The sequence below is a fragment of the Hippoglossus stenolepis genome, chromosome 9, assembly GCF_022539355.2.
Source record: "Hippoglossus stenolepis isolate QCI-W04-F060 chromosome 9, HSTE1.2, whole genome shotgun sequence".
Lineage (NCBI taxonomy): Eukaryota > Metazoa > Chordata > Actinopteri > Pleuronectiformes > Pleuronectidae > Hippoglossus > Hippoglossus stenolepis.
The window spans coordinates 21,765,656-21,782,377 of NC_061491.1; the positions used below are offsets into that span (position 1 = coordinate 21,765,656).

General features: G+C 39.2%; 1 protein-coding gene across 4 annotated transcripts in view; it reads left to right on the top strand.

Moving 5' to 3' along the window:
* The window catches only part of slc23a2 (solute carrier family 23 member 2), a 32,875-nt gene that overhangs the window by 4,130 nt on the left and 12,023 nt on the right, over nucleotides 1-16,722 (top strand). Inside the window, exons 2-6 of one of the 4 annotated variants that reach the window (XM_035166500.2) lie at nucleotides 9,011-9,059; nucleotides 10,706-10,932; nucleotides 12,969-13,067; nucleotides 14,095-14,211; nucleotides 14,887-15,044. In XM_035166500.2, coding sequence (XP_035022391.1) covers nucleotides 9,011-9,059; nucleotides 10,706-10,932; nucleotides 12,969-13,067; nucleotides 14,095-14,211; nucleotides 14,887-15,044 — 650 coding nt within the window. The remainder of the gene's footprint in view (nucleotides 1-9,010; nucleotides 9,060-10,705; nucleotides 10,933-12,968; nucleotides 13,068-14,094; nucleotides 14,212-14,886; nucleotides 15,045-16,722) is intronic. The other 3 variants (XM_035166501.2, XM_035166502.2, XM_035166503.2) reach the window with 3 other exon arrangements.

The following is a 16,722-nucleotide window of genomic DNA, read 5'->3' on the forward strand; positions in this document are numbered from 1 at the left end:
TGGTCAAAACAAACACACAAAGTCAAAACAAACTATAATTAAGTAGGTACAAAACTCAAAGTAAAATATATGTCATAAAAATTGAACCAAACACAACAGAGCTAAATCTGTTTGGAGGGTTTGGGATTTTTATTTGGCCCAGTTATCCAGATATATCAGTAACTGTATTTGTATTGTCTGTAAGGAAGTGGATGAGACTGTAATGGTTGGATCAAAAGCTTTTGTGTCCACAGATGTCTTGGTGACAGATTTTAGTAATTTAAACTAGAAGTAATAACATAATATAATGACATTAGTAATAGCCTTTAAAAAATGATACAATTCAAGAAGTAATTTAAAGAGTGACAGCTCAGGAGACAGAAATCCTTCCCTTAAGGGCAGTAAAGGGATATACAGAGATCACCTCACAGGATGTTGGACCAGAAACTGGCTCACTGAGACAAACTGGGTCACAGAAATGGATTCTTGGCCCTGTTTACAGGAGGCAGCATGTGATTAAGATATCACTGTAGTGCTGGGTCAGGCTTTGCCTATCCAGTGTACGGTGTAAAGGTGTGTGTGTGTGTGTGGTTGCATGGTGGGTGGTTAACTGTTGGAGTTTAACAAGTGGCTCTGAATAGTATGTTCTTAAGTAACATTGACTTCTGGGTGTTTTCAGTTTTACTTGTACGTTCCGAGTTACAAACAATAACAAAACAAACGTTTGTGTGCTAGTCAGATCAGAGGCCTGCACTACGAAGCAGGATTTGCGGATATCGGGGGAATTTCAGGGTTTTCAGTCCTACGAAGCTTGTTCACTTCGTATCGGGGTAAATCCCAATGTTAACTTATGCTGAAAGGTTAACCTGCTCCGGAGCAGCTTAAAGGGATAGTTCACCCAAAAATGGAAATTCACTCATTACTCAGCACTATGCCGATGGAGGGGTGGGTGAAGTGTTTGAATCCACAAAACACTTTTGGAATTTCAGGGGTAAACAGCGTTGCAGCCAAATACAATACAATTGAAGTAACTGGCGACCATGTCCTCAAATGTTTGAAAAACTGCCTGTAAGCCCAGACATTCAAATCCTCAGCCCGAAGCCGCGTTCAAGTTGGCGGACACAAGCTTGCGGACACAAGCTTGCGCCTCTATGCTCTCGCCCAAGGGGCACGTGACGACATCCATGAGGTCAAAAACATATTGTAACTGACCAGCTTCCTGTGGCCGCTTAGCCTGATTGCGATTGTTGGGTTGAGTTCACCCGGATATCGGAAAGATATCCTGGGTATGTTGAACTTGTTTCGTAGTACAGGCCCCAGGTTTCCTATGATGACATTGGCACTTTGTTCAGGATCTATCCGGTGTCAAAATGCCCATCCATCACACAGGTGTGTCCCCTGCGTGTGTGTGCATGTGTGATGACCGCCTATGTGTTTGCAATGGGTCACATCTGGCCTGGTGTTATAAGTTACTGGATAAATGAGCATTCAATAGATCTTTCTTTGCATTTTAAAGATGTTCTCTCTATCTCTATATCTCTCTGTCTCTGTCTCTGTGTGTGTGTGTGTGTGTGTGTGTCTGTGTGTCTGTGTGTCTGTGTCGTATTTGTAAGCAAGGATTTTGGTGCATATTCAAGTGTTTGTCTTGTAAAAACAAAAAAATGTAAAGCTTCTGTATGCTTACCCAACTTGTGTGTGAGATTGTTTGCGCTTGTGGGGTTTTGTAACCGTGTTTAATAATGATGACAAAACATGTTACTTAACCATTTCATAACTTGAACCCGGAGGCACATGTTCAGCTCCATGTGAAGTGATATAATGTGCATCACACAGGGAAGACAGGCTTTCTCAGCAATCCTGTAAGGAACATTTCTTTGGGATATTTGAAGAGGTGAGTAGTAGTTGTTGGTGGTAGTAGTGTTATATTTACTCTGTTAGATTTATTTGAATAGTTGTTTCAATAAATTGTACTTCTGAGATTAGTTGTTTTGCAGAATACTTTTTACTCCTTCTCAGTTACATTAAGGGTGAAAACATTTTTTTTTTACATTGGGCCACACACTTCTCGCTACTTTTCCATGTCTATGATTTATTGAGCTTATTATCTTCTGGTCCTGAGATAACACAAAAGATCTTATTAAAACAAAACCTTGTTAAAACAGCAGAAAGAAAGTTTATGAATCCTGTTTCCGGTATAACTCTGGAAACGCTGTAAATTGACTGCCGTGTGCCGCTCACACACTAAAGTCTATTGTTCTGTTAAAACTGGCTTAGCTGCTTTTCACCTTCAATGAGACCTTGCATCTACAATGTGACCTTGCTGCACATTGAAAACCTTGTTCAAGGTCTGGGTTCTTGATTTCCACCTTCTCCTTTCTCTCGTATCAGCTGAGTCTGTGAGGAGCCTTCATATCGCTCCTCAGCAGTGTCTCCTTATCTCTCTGAGACCTCGCATTTATTTTGTCTGTCCTGTCCCCTGTTATACCAACACACACGAGACAAACACAAATTATCCTGTACTGTGTAAATGTGTTTGGGTGGTAGGAGTGATTATGTTTTTGAAAGTGTGATGTAATGCTGAGAATTAGCAGTTAGACAATCACTTGATTAACTGATTTTACACTAATCTCGCAGTATGCAACTATTAAATAGTTTCAGTCACTTTTTAATGTATTCTAAAAAGATATTTAAAAAAATAACCCCCAGTTTATCAAATGTGAACATTTGACAGTTGTCTTATAAGTGTCTTTAGCTGCTTTCAGACATGCACTGAACTTCGGTGAACCTGCGGACATTATCCCGATGGGCTGTGTGTGTGTGTGTGAATGCAAATGTCAAAGTGAGATTATCCAGACTTTCTGCAGGCTTTGCAGAAAAAGCACTACCATACATAGAAAACACAGATGATGATGTCAAGAGAGCTATTGGTTGATGTGCTGTAAACAACATGTAATGTCCGCAGCCGAATTGATGCGTTGCTGCCTGCCTCTGCCTGCTGCAACACCACTCACCTGAACGCTCCAGCGAGTTCTGTGTTGTCGTGAACGTGTCTGAATGGGGATTCCCCTGCTACCTTGTGTTAATGCTTGAAAACTGCTTTTGGGTTTTTAAACTGTCAGACAAAATAAGAATTAACTTTTTTTATTTTTTGGGAGTCTTCTTTTCCAAAGAAACTGAATTGTTGCAGTTATAAACTTGATTAGTCTGTTGCCCCCAAAAAAATTGGCTATTTTGAAATTTGTTTAGTTGTTCAATGTTATCGACTCGCACGCACGTACGCATACATACACTCATGTCAGCCCCTTTAGCTTGGAAAGTTTGTACGTGATTCTTCAACATCAGATCAGGGTCATTGTGTCTGTGAGTAAGACGTCGTCGACTGAAGACGCAACAGAGATGTACCCAGGACCTGTGGTCAGGAAAATAATATTGATAGGGCATTTTTAGAAAAATTACTTAAATATTCACGTGTTCTTTTCAGGGATCAAAATTATAAACGGGACAAATTCTGTCATGCAAACATTTTAAGTCACCGTTCATTTTTGGGACATTGAAAGTGATAAAGTTTTGCGAATTTTTACATTTTTAAACTTAGCATATTGCACAGCTCCAACCTGTTTTTAAAGTGTAATTATAGTACCATCACAACATTTTCTCTGTGATGACTCACTTTTAAAGTAACCGAGGAACTTTGTTTGCTGTAAAAACACTTTTTGAGTCAGATTACATATGTTTAACTGTCTATTACGAAACTGCTAAGGGGCTAAGGGAAGGTAATCTGTCTCCACAGTTGCTGTACAAGCAAGTAAAATTGGTTGCCCCACTGCGAGCAACAGCAGGAATGTGCCTCAGGCAGGCTTAAAAGATTTCAACAGCTTTAAGCAACATTGAATACCTTTTACTTTCTATGCTGGACTTGATGAAAAAATAATGCCTGTGGGTGGGGAAACGACCTATAAGAAAAGCATATTACTTTTGTATTGTATCTCACTTTTAACGCCCAGTCATGTGCCTTGGGTGATATGCTGTGTGAGTAGGTGTTGCTTTGAGAAAGGGATAGAAATACAGTTCCCCTGCTCTAAATGTTAATGTTTTCCCTGCTGCTTTGGTTTCTTTAACTGAGAAATGTGTTTACATAGCACAGCATGGGAGTCGTCCTGCTGCTGAACTGAAAAGCACAAAAATATTTGTATTAAATAAGGCAACTGCTCAGTGCAAGCTCATTTTTATCTGGAAGGAAATGTCCCAAAGTATAAGGACACTCATTAGTCATGTGTGTTTTGGATAAGGGGGACGATCCAGGGCTCAGTTCTTTCTTTAACATTGCGAGATCTGCAACATTTTCATTGATTTGTCAAAAATAATTCATGGATCTTGACACAAAATCTGGCATATTTATGCTACTTGCTGCAATAAAATTATATGTAATTGAATATGGATGAAAATAAAGTTCAGATACAATTAGTACTGGAATCATTCCTGTGATGGAAATCTTGTGAGGTTCTGGAGACCCAGATGTCATAAGCGGAGCTTTTCTTTTAGCTCGGTGCATTGGGGAGAAGATAGATGTGCAATACAAGTTGATGCGGTGTATTAATGCCATCCAGTTGATGGGTTGGTCCTGCTTGTAGGGAGTATTTAAAAAAAACAAAAAAAAACATCAATACATGGGTGAGGATTCTTGGGTGCCTAGAAGCAATACTCATAGGTCAAGCTGTATCACAAATCTCAAGTGTGGACAGGTCCTGGGTTATGACTAGACTGGATTCTCTCTCCATGATATGAATGACCTTTGTTGTCCTGCCAACTACCTTTGGGAACTGGGGTAGCTGGATCCTAAGGCTATTCTTGTGACAGTTAATTCAATTTTGTATTATGTGGCCTGCCTAATATGAACTGCAGCAGAAAGATTTAATTTACAACTGCCACTTTTTCTCTAGTTTTTATGTGCGGGGCTGCCTGTGAACCTGTGTTCAGTTTCAGCCTTGTGTTGTAACCATTCCACCTGTTTGTGATCAACAGAAGAAAAAGCTGAACAATAAGAATCCAGCCTAAGTCGCTCACCCAACCCACAGAGCTGCTCAAGCATAATTGAGTTGCAAAAGCAGAATAACTCGCACAGGTGCGTCTGTCTTTTGTAAGTTGTGTAAAGAATGTTTTGCAAAGAGCTATATCTGTGTGACTATTGATTGTTATTGGCACTGACGGCTGCCACAGAAATCTGGTGCTTGACTTGTGGGAAAAATGTGATGGGCTCTGTAGTGTCTTCACATTTCTTTTCCAACCATGCACCTCACCAGGTGATTTTTGTTACATGGTTCCTCTTTTCAGTGTGAAGGTGCTCAGATGGGCTAAACCCCAACTCTGCTTCTGAAAGTCCCTTCTAAAGTCGGTGTGCAATCACAGATGCTGAAACCAAGATAGAGGACATGACCTGTGTTCAGACTGAGAAGCTAAAACCAGTTCTGTGCAGTAGAGCTTGACCAGTTTATCATATTGACTGATGATATCAGTCAATGTGAGCCTTTCACTGACATCAGTCTTCAGCATCAGTGTTTTTGTTTGCTGATATGCGCTGATATAAAAACTTGCATATACTACAGAACGAATAATGCAGAAAAGATGTGCCTCTGTTGATTTTGTGTAACAAATATACATCATTGGCAAATTTTACATGTCAGCATTTTAAAAATGTTTTATTTTCAAAAATCAGTCAGCCTCTACAGTGTAGTCCCAACTGAGCAATGAGCAGATTCAGAAAGGGCCTTAATATCTCTTAGGAACTTACTGTTCTCACTCACTTCACTGACAGTGCAGATCAATCATAAATCTTTGATTAAAAAGTAACAATAGCAATAAACAAAATTTAACTTCACCTTCACCAGACTGAAGATTGACCTTAAAGTGCTTCACTAACATTTCTCAGAAAATACACACCTTTTCGATTCTTGAAATGTTACAAATCACATTCAAACAACAAAATGAAATGCAACAATACAAGGAAATGTCTTAAGTAAACCTGGTTCAAAGGGTTTGATGATAAACCCAACCCTTAACTTCAGCCAGATTGCTGTCTGTTCATCAAGTGCGGTGATGTGTGATGATGACCAAAGGCGGATATTTAAAAGTTACTGCATAAAGGTGGTAAACAATTAAAAGCCTTGTTAACCAACAATTTATAATTTAAAAAGCACGAGTGCTTAACTGTCCCAACTTTTTCCAACCTTCAATCCAAAATCCAAAGATATTCAGTATATCATCATATGACAAAGCACATTTAAGAAGCTGGTACCAGCAAACATTTTGGACTTTCGCTTAAAACCTACAAAAACGATTTATTCAATTTATCCAAATTATTTTAGATACATTTTAATGTCTTTTTGTTGTTGCAGCTCTGCTTCATATTTGCACTGTGACAGCCTGTGACTGGGCTGTTGAGACTAATTCTGTTATCTCCATTCACTTCTGCTCCACTGACAGGAAGTTGACCAATGTAAACACGACCTTGCAAGTGTTGTACAATCTCCCCCTCACTCGCCTCTCATGGTGAAATCTGAACCCCTCACGTGTGCCCTGTCATGCAAAGTGTCGCCTACTGTCAGACAAGAGCAGAGCTGCTGACGTACTTTACATCATTTCACCGTCTTTACTCTGATTTATTTCTTATTTTAAATTGTTTAACAACAGTTAAGAAATTACTGTATGGTTGATGGGTTGAACTGTTCATGAAATAATGCAGCACGTGCATGGCTTTATATCTGTTTTGCATATTATTATAGGTAAATTGATGATGCCGTGTATCCATGGAAATGAACAGATTTTTAGCAGCAGGAACCAGGAAGTCCCTTTGTTTTGTGTTTAATACAATCATAGATGATGGTTGAACAAATGGCTCCAAGCAAACTTGTATTCAAGGGCAGTTAATATCTAATTTTCAATGATGGCAGTAGTGTCTTTTCATTATTGTAAAATGGTATGATTTTTAACTGTTTACCATTTTAGTGATGACGCACAGGAGAGTTCTGAGTTTTTTATATCTGATATTCCAACCTTTTTTAAATTGTGGCATTTTAAAAAGAAATGATAAAAATACTTTAGGTTTCAGTTTTGCTGCTGAGTGTGTGAGCGAGCAAGTCGCTGTGATGACACAGACGCATTAGATCAGTGTCAACCATTGGCAATATTTACTCTAGTCATATTTATAGCATCTACATTTTTAAGTACCTTTACAAACACAGGTTATGACTTGACTGTTTTAAGGAATGATGAACAGCATAAATAATAGGGATTTGAGTTGGTACTCTGAGTTCTCTAATGCACAACTTGGTTTTATTTTGTGCATCATGAGATGCATTGTCACATTTTAGAGATTATTTTTGTAAATTGTTATGTTTTTAACGTCTATCTCAGTAAATAAACAAACAGACACGGGTGTTAACAAACTCCTTAGCGGACGTAAAGAAGAAGTTGCCTCGGCTCTAAGAAATGTTTATTTTTTTTACTTTTTTCATTAAACAAGTAATCAAGAATATACTTGACAGGTTAATTGATAATGAGAATAAACGGCTGACTAACAGTTGGAGGGGATGCACACACACAAATTTAGCATTCGAGAGGAAACCGCCAACACAAACATCTGGTGCGAAGCCACTGCACAACCAGTCTGCACAGGATCCACAGATCGTGTTATAATGGTTAACTCTGGACACCAGACTGTTTATTCTGGGACTAGTTCAAATGAACATCGCATTTGTCTTTGTTTCTACCCACTCTTGTTTTTATGTCTATTTATTGTGTTTGAGAGTTCAGATTGTCTCTTACATAATCACATGAACTTAGTTTCAGTTCTCGTCTCCTGTTCCAGTTCCCTATGATCCCCGTGTACGTGCATGTGTTGACGGTCTCCCAGTCAACGCCAACGGACAGGAAAAACAGGGAGGAGATGAGTGTTTCTGTCTCTTTGGCAACAGTGGAAAATTGCATTCGAGGATGTCATCCTGCAGAAGTATGGCTCTGCTAGTGTTAGCACATGCCTCATCAGACCTTAAGTCACCCAGAGGCTGCTGGGATACACTCTGTCACAATCCATCTCACAACTGACTCACAGCACCGAGGGCGCCACAGGCTGGACAATGTTCAGGTCAATGATTCACTGCAGCCGTATCCACCAGTTGGACATGTGGCATTTTCTTTCAGGATGATTCTAGTTTTATTATGTGTAGAGCTGCAACGTTGAGGTATTTTGAAGTACAATATAAAGATGAATAGCCACTGTTTACAACCTTTCAAGTCTATAAAGATTTACAGTTTTTCTCTGTTTATATATCATGGTGGACTTAATATCTTTGAGCTTTGGACCAGAGTTCACATAAATTCAGACATTTGAAGATGTCAACAAGGAATCTGGGAACACGTGACAGGCATTTTCCCATATTTTTGGATTTAATATGATTATCAGGAAAATCAAATGTTTGGTCTGTGCAAATGGTTTAATGAAAATAATCAGTTAGCTGCCCTAATTGTCTTATTTTTGTAGTTTGATCATATTTATGACAACATTGTATGTGCAATCATTTTAATCATTTGGAAACAATATTGGTAAAAAAGATAAATATTTAAATATGCAGCCAATTCAACAGGTTGTAAACAACTCCACATTTTAACATACAATACATTCAAGATTGTGAAGAAATTCACAATTCAGGTAACTGATTGTGATTATGTGCATCAAGTTCCTCCAACTAAACTCCACACTCCAGAAATACTTATTAAAAGCTTTCTTACAAATCGTGTGTTATTGTGGTTATCACCAGTGACCAGCTTCTTTTTTTTTATTCCTACAGTTGCACAGACCCTCTATAGGTCACACTAATAACTTTTGCCTGTGATTAAATGCTGTCTGTCAAATTAACTTATGTCTCACCTCCCTCCTCCTCCTTTACCCTTCTACCTCACTCCTCCCCATCTCTTCCTCTCTTTCTACTTCTTCTTCTACCTCCTCCTTTCCCTCTCTCTTGCCCCTTCCACACAGATGCTCCCAGCCGCCCAGCTTGACAAGAGTGATGGGATGTGTCAACTAGGTATTACAGCTATCCCAACATTTTACACTGCAAGCACGGAGTCCTTGCTAGTCCTGTCCAGCTGTAATGAGTAAAAACGCTCATGATCGGCCTTTTTAATCACTAAGTGTGACCACACTAACGAGGCACACTGACTTGTCTTTTACCCAAAACAAAAAAATAATCATTGGTCCATTTCTCTGTCAGCCCGATATCGCACATCTACTTTTTTTGGACTGTCGCCATGATGCTTTTCAGCAATGACACATAACTGCTACTTGGGTGTTTCACTCAGCCTGGCTGTGACTTGACAGGCATGCAGCCTAAATGGACCACACTGAAGGACATGCCCATTATTTTATCACAGAAAAATATATTGTACGATTTTTGTATTTCTTGGCCTTAATTGCACACGTTCTTGAAGAATAGCTTATATCTCTGACCGACTCCTAAACATGCGTGTGATCACTTGAGAGTTGCTCTTAAAATTGACTTTGCTGAGTGCAGTTATATTGCTCATGCTCGGTGAAGAACTTCTTTTACTCAATACCTAACTATATATATATTTTAGTATAGCTTTTATGAAGGAACATTTTTCTCAGCACTTTCAGTTCAGAGAAATGCAGAGACATTTAATCTGCTCACAGCTTGTTGTGTCTCTATGTTGAACTTTGAAAGGACCTCGATGCCAGTTGAGATCTTGGCAACTATTCCATTTCTCATATTTTTGATTCTAATACATTTGGTGAGTGACTTCTAATCACAAAGTGAATAAAATGCACCGACTGTTCCAATAGGTTTTTACAGTGTCGGCTAAAAGTCAGGTATGGAGCAACATGGTGCAAATTCCTCATTTCACAAAAACACGAGGACCACGTCTGGAGAGCTGTCAATCATTGGTCTGCTTCTTTCCTCATCTTTTCACTCTGATCACTTGTTCCTCTTTCAAAAATCACGTTTTGCTTTGTGCGTTATTTCTGAATTAAAATGATTATTAATAATTGGTGTAGGTCTGCAATTATCAGTTATTTTGCGATTACTTTCTTGATTAATCTGTCAATTGTTTGGCCTGTGAAATGTCAGAAACTAGTGAGAAAATTATAATATTTAAATAACGATGCGATGACTTCAGATTCATAGTTTTGTCTGAAAACCCAAATATGCAGAGTTTACTAAGAAAATGAACAAATAATTTCAACTAAGGGGAAGAACCAGTCAAATATTTGCAGTTGTCCTTAAAAACTGGCTTTGTTAATTATTAATAGATTATCAATATTTGATCAAATTTAGATAATCCCCTGGTCAAGTTTCCAGAGACAAACCAGGTGTCTTTAAAATTGCCTTCTTAACCTACAGCAGGCAAAAAAGGAACTGAAACCTTTTTGATATGAAACAATCTTTGCATTTGTAAATGTGTAAGCAGCTAAATAACTTCTCTATTTGCTTGATAAATGATAAATGTCAGTTAACAATTCTTATGGTCTAAAAAAAAACACACAAAACAAATGATACACCTGAGATAAGTTTCTCATCAACAAGAAGTACGGCCTGGCAGCCTCAGGCTCTCTGATGAGATGAGATCGTCATAGTGAAGACAGGATATTAGAACCTTTAGTGTCATAAATGGAGATATTGATCTCTCTGTTTATCTTTCCTATGTCTCCAAGCAGATGACGCAGTCCTGGACGATGTAATCGGACTGAATACTTCATCTGCATTGTTAACACCAGAGCGTGATCGAGGCGGGACAAAGATAGAGGAGGACGACAACGACATTGAATACACAAGGATGGGCGTGGGGAAAAACACCACCTCCAAGACGATGGACAGCAGCAGTGAGGGAGGAAAATATGAAGAGGAGGGAAAACATGGCGCTGATTTCTACCCTATTCCGGTACATGACTCTATTTATGGGCCTTTTTCATTGTTGTAAACCGTTTTCCCACAGACACATCATGAATGTGCCTAACGCTCATAATGAACACATGACAGACAGTTTTTGGTCAACGTGCATGAAAACACATAATTACTGTTCTGTTCCTTCACCTCCTCCAGTCTCTCTTTCTTTGACTCGCACACACAAGCTGTCTTCTTCATGGCCGGTTGCTGTCTGCTGCTGCGGTTCTGTCCATTCATTTCCTTTGTTTGTCCGCTTGGCTCCATACCAGTGCTTCTTGTAGGTCTAGTTTTTCCATAAATCCACTGGTGGATATTAGCTAGGTACGATTTATTTAGGTTATGTATTTAAGCACTACACAGAGATACTTGGGCATGTCCTGAACCACTTCAGCATTCCAATCCTCACCTGCGGTCATGGATTGTTGGTAGTGATCAAAACCGATAACAGTGAAGATGAGGGTGAATGTCAAACTGACGATTTGACATAGACACCCGCATCACACTGACTGGTCAGCTGTGTGAAGGTGGGAGAGGAGCCAAGGATTGTGCTGCTTTTTTACATTTCACAGAATTATTTGTGGCCTTTTTCATTCAACAACCGACAACACTATGAGCGTCTCAATGGAGAGGCTGTCTGATGATTCATATTAAAACGATGTCACACCTCCCCCTTTTCACTCCATCCTCCAACGTGGCAGTTTTAGAACAGCTACTAACACTTGATTTCAGACAGCACATCTTATTTTGCTGCATGCTACTACATTAAAGTACAGTACTTTGTACTCCACAACATTTATTTATACTTTGATAATAATGGTCCTGATCTCTGTGAAAGGAAATACTCACTTTCTAATAAAACACCCAACTCTCTTTTTTGTTTTCCAGCTGAGCAGTGGTTTAGTGTCACTGCTCTCAACAGTGTCGGAGGCAAACTGCAGTTTTCAACTCAGCGCTTTAATGAACCCACTGTGTGACACCTGCCCATTGTCCAAGTTAGCAGCCAGCTGATAAACACAGTGGAGCATTTAATAGTTAGAAGTTAGTGGAGATCAGAACGGAACTAAAAAGCATCTGCTGTCCATAAACATGGCTCCAAGTAAATGCTACTGGTCCCATATCTGTTCCATGTGCTAACAAACCACTACTGCTACAACATGTCTGCTTCATAAGTTGGTGTTTTATTTACAGATTGTTTCCAAAACCCCCATGTGCCCAAAAAGTCACTTAATGCCAGTTTAAATAGAGTAACTGAACACTGCTTCCACGACGGCATTAAACTTCCCACAGGGCTATGACATTGACCCTAAAGGCTGCGAGGTTCCTTTTGTAAACTAAGATGATCCCAATCCACTTTGTTAAAACAATCACAAGGCGTCGTCAACGTCGTTTTCTGAAGCTGTTTAGAGGAACACAAAGGGCAGAAAATATGATAGGAGCTTCAATTTCCTTTGTCTTTATTATGTCCCAGTGAAGCATTGTGAACAGATCGTCCAACAATAGAGACTTTCAACCCTATCATCCCTTTTACATCTATACAGCCTGCTTCTCAGTATTTTTGTAGATGCAGCAGACTTGTTTGAATGCGCTGACGTGTTTTTCCTCACATGTGAACACATCTGTCCTTTACCTAAGGTTTTTATCAGATAGTCACAAGACTCTGCAGTAAAAACTGGGCTGTAAAAATCACTTCAACAGCACGGTAATTAGACATGTTGCAGTGTCTGAGTTTCTGTGGATCTTGACTCAAATAAGCTTCTTTAAATGTAATTTAAAATTAGTTAGTTATTTGTCAGATTCTATTCGTTATGTTTTTATGAACTTCCCTTTGTTGATTGGCTATACATGACATGTACATTTGAGACTCCCATACATACTCAGACACTTGTAATTCAGCAAGTTCGCATACTCATATTTTGAACCTTACATATGTGGGTTTCTTTTTTCTCTGCAAACTAATTAATATTCTCCTGTATATATGTATTTATGTGTAGGCCTATTAAATGTCTAAATTACATGTGATTGTGTGTTTAGGTGGTGGTCAACGGAGTTGGTGGTGCAAGTGGAGACCAGGATACTGAGAATACAGAGCTGATGGCGATATACAGTAAAGATAATCAGGCCGCAGAAAAGGTAAGACGAGAGAAAACATGCAGAAATTAAGCATAATCCTTGTAATAATAATACTAATCATCCAAAGTGCCTGTTAACTCCCGTATAAGTCTCACTTTAAGCAGACTGACAAATCGTCATATGAGTCAGAATGCTTACTCACACAGTAACGGGCTTTGTGCTGCACCCTGTAATTTAGTTCATCCACAGTCAGCATCACCGTTTGAATGACTTGACATTTCTTCCCTTGACTTTCCCTTACGCCACAAAGACACACTCCCTCCCTCTTTGTTGGACTGTGTTGTGGTCCAAACTTGTCTCTTTGTTCTGATGGTCTGCCTGAGCGTGATTTAGCGTGAAGCTGGTTTTCCGAGTCAGTCTTGAGCAGAACTGAGTTTGAAACTATCGGCTCAAAGCGGTAACTTCAGTTCATGTCTCCTTAGAAAGAGACGTTCTCTAAGCTCGTCATCCTAATGATTTTGTCTTGAAGAGTGTGAGGCACATCGGAGGGGTTAAAATTTTACATCTTTTTAAATATCTACAGTTCCTTTTTGTATGTTGTAAAACCTCTTCACAAGCCTGAAGGCATACTCGCCTCACCTGCATATTCAACTGTCAGTCATGTCAGTCTACCTTTTGGTTTTATAAATGGTGTCATGGGGCAGATTAAATTGTCGAGTTATTCCTGGCTCAACAAACAATCTTGATGTAATCTTCCCTTTATTGCGAACTTTCCTCACAGTGACTGTGCGTTTTGTTTTTGCTGAGAGAATGAAGTCATGTGCTTCACTTCACACTTCCTTGTCTCCCTTTCACTGCCTTATTTTTTTATGACTCTGTTTTCATTCAGCCTTCCTCTTATCTGCTCAGGACAGGCTGTTCTCATGTTAACATTTGACATGATTTGGTGTCATGACGATTGCTGTGTTGTACTTATGTATAAGTAAAATCTTCCAGGATACATTTTGACCCTTTCCATAAAGTAAAGTCCACAGGAAAACGTAAACATGTCAGGAAAGATATGAAATATCTTTCTCTGTATGTGTAGAGCTCGATGTCTGAGACGCTGGACAGCACAGACAGTATTGACGCAAGGAGGATGGATATGATCTATACCATTGAAGACACCCCACCCTGGTACCTGTGTGTGTTCCTGGGCATGCAGGTAAAGCTTCAGACTGATTTATTGTGAAATTGCAAAATGTAACACTGAGTATAGTCCCCTTTTAACTTGTAGTACAATATTAGGGGGTAAAAAAGGCATCTTCAGAAATTTCAGTGCACATCTGGATATAGTGTAGAATATTGTGTTTTAATGCCATTATCCTGAAAATAATCTTATCAACAATGATAAAAACAATCAAATGAAGTCAACCACGCTCAGTCTCTCTTCATACCCTAACTACCAATCAACCTAATGGATCCACACCACACCTGCACAAAACTTCCTGGAAATTGTTTTGGTAGTTTTTAAGTAATCCTGCAGACAGACTCACTGACTGACAGACAGATTAACAGACAGACAAATGGCAAAGAAAACAACCTCCTTGGCGTAGGTAATTAATAATTCAAGTAACCACAAGTGGTTTACTCAGGGGAAGACTGGTCAAAAGTTAACAAGAATTAAAGAACTGGAAACAAGAATGTAGTGTGCCAGGCCTTTATTCATTTTGCTTGTGTGTAGTAGGGTTCTCATGATTTGTTAAGCTCATAACCTACCCTGCAAAATTGTACGGTGATGTAACATCTTAAAATGTTGTTATGGATTTTGCTCTGCAGAGTTTACAGTCTAAGTCAAACAAAAGACACCCACTCTGATTCTGGCTTCTTATCCTTGCAGCACTACTTGACGTGTTTCAGTGGGACGATCGCGGTGCCGTTCCTCCTTGCTGAGGCGATGTGCGTTGGATTCGATCAGTGGGCCACCAGTCAGCTCATAGGGACCATCTTCTTCTGTGTGGGGATCACCACCCTGCTACAGACCACACTGGGCTGCAGGTACACACACAAATACTTATGAATAATGAGTATTGACTGTGAATAAGGCATCAAATTTTATTCTATGTAGTATTAAAAACATCCTATATTTTACTTGTTGAAAACTGCTGAGGTTTTTTTAATCGCTCACTTTCGTCCACTTTCTGTCTCTTGGCATTGAGCGTCACTTCAAGACAAGAACCATTGCTCTGCATGTCATTCTGGAGAGGGGTCTGTGGGCGTGTAGATGTATAGGTGTGTGTTAGGACACACACTGCGCACACACACTCACTCCGCATTTCATTTTTCTCTCTCTCACTCTAAACTGATGTCTCTGACTCGCTTTAGTTAAAACGTTGATTTTTTTTTTCTTTTAAATGACGCCACAATTTCAACACTGATCCCAACATAATAATCAATACTTTTCTTAAAATGGTTAAATCTTTCTTCAAAGCTCACGTGCATTAATCAGCTCGCTCTTTTACTTTCACGCTGACACACGCGCACAAAAACAGTTTCATCAGACACATGAACTCAGACTGAAGTTTTTTAAGGTCCAAACATGTATGAAAACAGCCCAAATCATCACTGTTAGTGGACTTAGTGGAGCTGTGCATGACTCCCTGGTTGTCTGCCCCGGACTTGGTGGCGTTGTGCGCCTTCTACCTCCGTTGTCCCTGCATTTGTTTATCGCAGGTCATATCATCATCGCAACATTTAACAATTTAACATAAATATGTTTTGAAAGTAGCTGACCGTTAAAAGAAGCGAGCTTATATAATATCCCTGACTTTTTGAGATTTTTACTCTAACAGTCTTGTATGTATGTTTTCTATAAGATCATGAGTTGAAAATAAAATAAGTGGTTTTGTTCATGGCTGCAGTTTTCCTATGTAGTTGAAACCTACTTGTTGTATTTGTTAGGACCCAAAATTCAAAAGTAGAGGATAGTTTCTGATTTAAGTCAATAGAGCGGTAGCTAAATAAATTCCAGAAACTAGTGACACGGGGCATCATTCCAGTGCATGCTGTTAGAGTGAGCTTCTTGTGGTCCAACTATTGCATCATTTCTGGGCAAGCAGTGTGTATTAGTTTGAAGCTATAATTGATTAAACGCAGATTTGTCAGATATGTCAGCAGTACCTCATTTGACCTTGTTTCTCAAACACTTATTACATTCTGTCAATCTAAGACCTGTATTTTCACCTCATGTCACCCTGCTGCTGGTCAAACTCACCTCCTCCTCCTCATGCTCTTTTTTTTTTTCCTCTGTCCTCACTCCACTTCGAGCTGTGCAGTCTTACTCGCATTCCTTTAGCCGTTTGATTTTATTGGTTGCATATATTGTGATCGTGTGTGTGTGTGATTCGTAACCAGTGTTTCACCTGCTTTATCAGTTTTATCCCCCCCCCCTCATTAAACAACTGACCTGAAACATTACCTGTTGTCATAAATATTATCCAAACTATCGCAATTATGTTTTGATAAAACACAGATCATGTTGTCATTGGGTATTATTTAGATTTATATTGAATTTAAGAGGAGCAGTTCAGTGTGACAAACTCTATTTTAGAAATAAACCTAATCTTTCCATCGACAAACCCAGAAACACATAATCCCTTGCTGTTCTTTTTGACATAACGCTCTTGACTCATGCCTCAAGGAAAACTGGGTTCAGTGCTGGTTATCACGGCTGGTT